Here is a 4299-nt window from a genome sequence, read left to right as displayed (position 1 = left end):
AGTTTAAAGTTCAAATTTCAACAGATTAACTATCAAAAAAGTTGAAATTTCCAAGTTTTCAGAAATCTGAAAAGTTTCAATTTCTGAAAGCTCGGGCAAGAATTTCCAAAGTTCCGTAATGTAATTTCAGAAAAGAAAGTTTGAATTTCCATTTGGGTTATCGAAATTGACCACGCCGTTGCTGCCTGGGGGGTGCCCGCTAGATAGCCCTACCGTAGTGTAACTAGCAAATATGCCATGCCATCCTTCCAGAGCTACATTTTTTTTAGGGACCCAGACCTACATTTTTATTTGGTTCTTTCATGAGCTTGGAAATAACAAGTAGATAAATAGTCATAAACATTGACACGGCCTGCCCAACTAATACTCTGGTGATCTCATCAATAATGCCATTGTAAACATAGAACCAGATGTAGAACCGGCCTGCTTGCCCCGCCTGAGGCCTGCGCTGCCGTCGCCTGCCTATATAACAGAGGACAGGCGCACACGTCCCATGCCAGCTTCCAGATACCAGCACAGAAGAAGCTCATACACAAAATCCTCTCTTCTTCCTCCTCGTTGGCTCGTCTCTGCAGCGCCATCATTCCCCAAGATGTTGATGCTAAGGGCAGCGCCGATGTCCTACGCCAAGGTGGACAAGGTGGACGCCGAGGAGGCGCGGCACTGGAAGGCGCAGTTCCTGATCCACAAGGCGCTCGAGACGGGGCCGACTAGGCGGCCGCCGCCGGCGGCGCCATTTGCGAGGGCTGGCGGCTGCAGGGTCGTCAGGGCGGTGAGGATCGGCATCCGGCTCAAGAGGCTCAGGATCGCCGTCCGGAGCTTCAGGCTGCGCGTCTGCCGGAGCGTCCTCAAGCACCTCAAGAATCTCAGGAGGCTCGGGTCTCCTCGTTCTTGATCCCCTCGATCTCCTCCTTCTGAAAGAGTTTTTTATGTGTCAGGGAAACTAAGCTGCCTTCTACTTCTATCATACGCAATAGCTAACAACAACTTCTGCCCTTGATATGCCGAGAAGATTTGGGCGCGCGCGCGTGTGTGTGGATGCATAGTATAGTACAGTATGTAATCTGTAAATGGAGCAGATCAGCAATGTTGGCTCCTGTTTCAGGCTTCCTTTTTCTCTGGGATCCTATCCTATCTTGTTGGTCACTGACAGCTGATGAAACTCTTCAGTTATGTATATGCAGCATATCCGTGTTGAATTGTTGAGTCATTGAGATGCTAAATCCACTGCTGCACCGATGAGTTTTGGATCTTATGTTTCGAGAAGTAAGTCCGGAATCCTTTTAATTTTTTTTCCTTTTGTTTTTGTTCTGCAAGATCTCTAGAGAAAACGGCTACAGCAATCCACGATTAGCTTACCTACCACCTGCTGGGTAGGAGGACATGTGTTTTGCGTCAGCCCGGCTACAGCAAAACGAAAAGAGAGTGACGAAAGGTCATGCATTGTTAATGGTGGATGAGAAAGTAGATTTGGGATCTAACTCATGCTGCCAGTTTGTCCTTAGTCGAGTATGAAGTTGAACTGCATGTGCAGGGGAGCTTGCGTCCCTATTCGCGAAAATTCCTTTACAAAACCGCGATACACTGCTTTACAAACATTAAAATTTGGTTTGGAAAACAACAACTGGAGCTTCGTTTCCTTTCCTTTGCGGTTAGCTAATAGGTAGTGAAAAATGAGTTGCAAAAAACCAAAGACGATCAAGATTTTTCTGATCTGTAAATCGACGGGGCAAGCAAAATGGACTAACAAACACTGCATGAAAAGCTGTCATCGATACTCTGAGGTTGAAAGAAACGCTTGAAAATAAGCTGAACCTACCAAGTAAACGAGCGCTTGATTTAGAATCATAAGTCGTAGTTGAATACATTGCTGACATATGGCATCAAGCTGCTAATTTTACTCACAGACATGTCATCCTCACGCAGAATGGATCAAATGTCAGGTGACATCAGGGGCGTCTTCCAGCACTAAACAAAATTCAGCATCCGCTCAGCAACTGCCACCAAAGGTCAACATTGCTGTCAATGAATAGATTAGAAATCCTTGCATAGAGGAAGGATTTGAAATTGCCTGCCGACGAAAAGAACTTCTTCTCTTTCGTTCATTATTGCTATTCTTTAGGTGGGGAAGCGGCAAGGTTTGCACAGGCAAAACAACCCTAATTTGGGCTGCATGATTGCGAGGCCACGGAGAGATATTGTATTTCGTGTGTCTTTACGTGGATATTGTAAAGTGGAAGCAACGCTACTGTGTCCAGGCTACCTTCTACTGGCCGGAATCCTGCACCAGTGGCCCAGTCTCTATGCTAGTGTTGTCAAGGAAACACTCCGATAACTTGTGAACCTTATCATGCTGATCATGTTCTGGGGTAGGATTCTGTGTAACCTCCTCGACATTGATAAGTTCTGAATTTTGTGTCTCAAGAAACAAAGTAGGTTTGGTGCCTGAACCGTGCTGTCCTTTTGTCATAGAGGAGCAACGCCATCTAATAATCTGAAATGCAAAGTCAGGCACCACGGTCACAGCGTCGAGTACAGATTGAAAACGGAGAGGCGACGTACGTGATCACCATAAACCATCAGGATTAGTGGTTAAGATCCAGTTTTCTAGAAGAGAACGGGGGTTAAAATGCATGCTTAGAGAGGAGGAAAACGTTCGGAAGCTGATGTGAACCTAGGCCGAACAGAAGGAAAGGCAGACGGAGTTTAACGCTGTTGACCAATGGCATCAGGAATCAAATTAAGATGCGAGTCATTTCCATTCCATGGGCAGAATGAAAGCTCGATCGAGTCGAGTGACGCCAGAGGACGGAGGCGTACGTCTTCCACCAGTAAACGAGACAAGGTGATCACCTAAGAAAAAATAGGGAGGTGGCGACTGCTTGTCAAAGCAGCGAGCTTTCTTTAAAGCCGAGGCAAAATTTCTCATGCCTGATTGCACGGCTCAGAACTAAACACGGAGGAGAAGAACAGGGGAAGATGCTGGATGGCCACCGGAGTTGTAGTTGAATATCATGGACTAAAAATGCTGAATAGAAGTCCATGATGCATCGGCGGCGGAAATGTACCTAGCTCGGCAGCAGAAGCGTGCTGCAAAGAGTTTGAAGATCATGGACTAAATCTATATCTATTATTACCCTATTAATAAAGAAAATAGGTATTCTTAGTCTGTCATGCTATTTTTTTTCAGTCTGTCATGCTATTTTGTAAAAAAGAAACTCGTAATTCTGTTAATCAACTCGCAGTCCACTTTTAAGACAAATTTTCGTTTTCTGAAAATCAACCCGCAGTCCACTTTTAAGGCCAGTTTTAAGTCGGATTTTCACTTTTACATGAAATCCCCTGATATTTGGGTTAATCAACCTGCAGTACATATCCATTTTTTAAAAAAAATTCGTATGTTTAGATTCTTAACTCCAAATTTAACATGTTTTATATGTAACTTGATTGGGAAAATGTGTAGAATCTGAACATGATCTTATTTTACTTGTTAATAGTTTTATGAATGCTATTTAGGATGCAAACTTCATCAATAGCGCACGATCCGTCTTTCTTTTATATCGGTGCCGAGCATGATGTGTCTTTCTTTCATACCGGTGCCGAGCATGATTGAAAATGAACACCTCGGCAAAACCAGGATGGGAGACGAAAAAACATCTATAACCACGCATGCACGCCTCGCCAAAACCTCACGAGAAAAAAACAGATTTATCATCTTATGCCGAGAGAAACGCCTTAGAATTGACAACATTCAAACGTGTTGTGATTGTGTGAGCATAAAGGCCACCGTTGCCGAGGGTAGGAAAAAAGATAAGTGTCAACACAGATGAAATGCCATGTGTTGAAATAAAGGATGTGGACCAATTGGAGTCTGGAGTAATGGTTATTGGGTTAGGAAAGTGTGGTATTTTTTTGTCCCGTTGCAACACACGGACTCTTTTGCTAGTGTTGTTCTATGTCACGAAGCCAAGCTGCCAAGGGCCGGCTTTATCTGGTATTTAAGCTCATAATAGTTTAACTCACACAAAAGTCCAAAGATAGAAACTTTTTCCCTTATATTTCACCTCTTCTTGTGGGATCATGTGACTATATTTGCCCGATGTAGATTCTTGCACACTTTACATCATTTCTTTGGGATCCATGTGGTGCACATTTTACTTCATAGTTGAATCTGGGTCAAGAGTTTGATGATTATTTGAAGAATTTGTGAAATGGTTCTACAACTCACTCCTCCAGTTACACCACAGAGGAACGGTGTATCGACATAGAGGAATCGTACCTTGTTGGACATGGTTAGAT

At 43.9% G+C, this 4299-nt stretch overlaps 1 protein-coding gene across 1 annotated transcript; it reads left to right on the top strand.

The window, feature by feature from the left end:
* Positions 1-459: 459 nt before the first annotated feature.
* Positions 460-1223, top strand: LOC125541433 (uncharacterized). The gene has a single exon (XM_048704847.2). It carries the CDS (start codon positions 494-496, stop codon positions 893-895), a length of 402 nt encoding a protein of 133 aa, XP_048560804.1. The 5' UTR covers positions 460-493; the 3' UTR covers positions 896-1223.
* The last annotated feature ends 3076 nt before the right edge of the window (positions 1224-4299 follow it).

The sequence above is a fragment of the Triticum urartu genome, chromosome 2A, assembly GCF_056163025.1.
Source record: "Triticum urartu cultivar PI428250 chromosome 2A, HENAU_Tu73, whole genome shotgun sequence".
Lineage (NCBI taxonomy): Eukaryota > Viridiplantae > Streptophyta > Magnoliopsida > Poales > Poaceae > Triticum > Triticum urartu.
The sequence above is the reverse complement of the archived record's forward strand: the minus strand, read 5'-3'. Positions and strand labels throughout refer to the sequence as shown.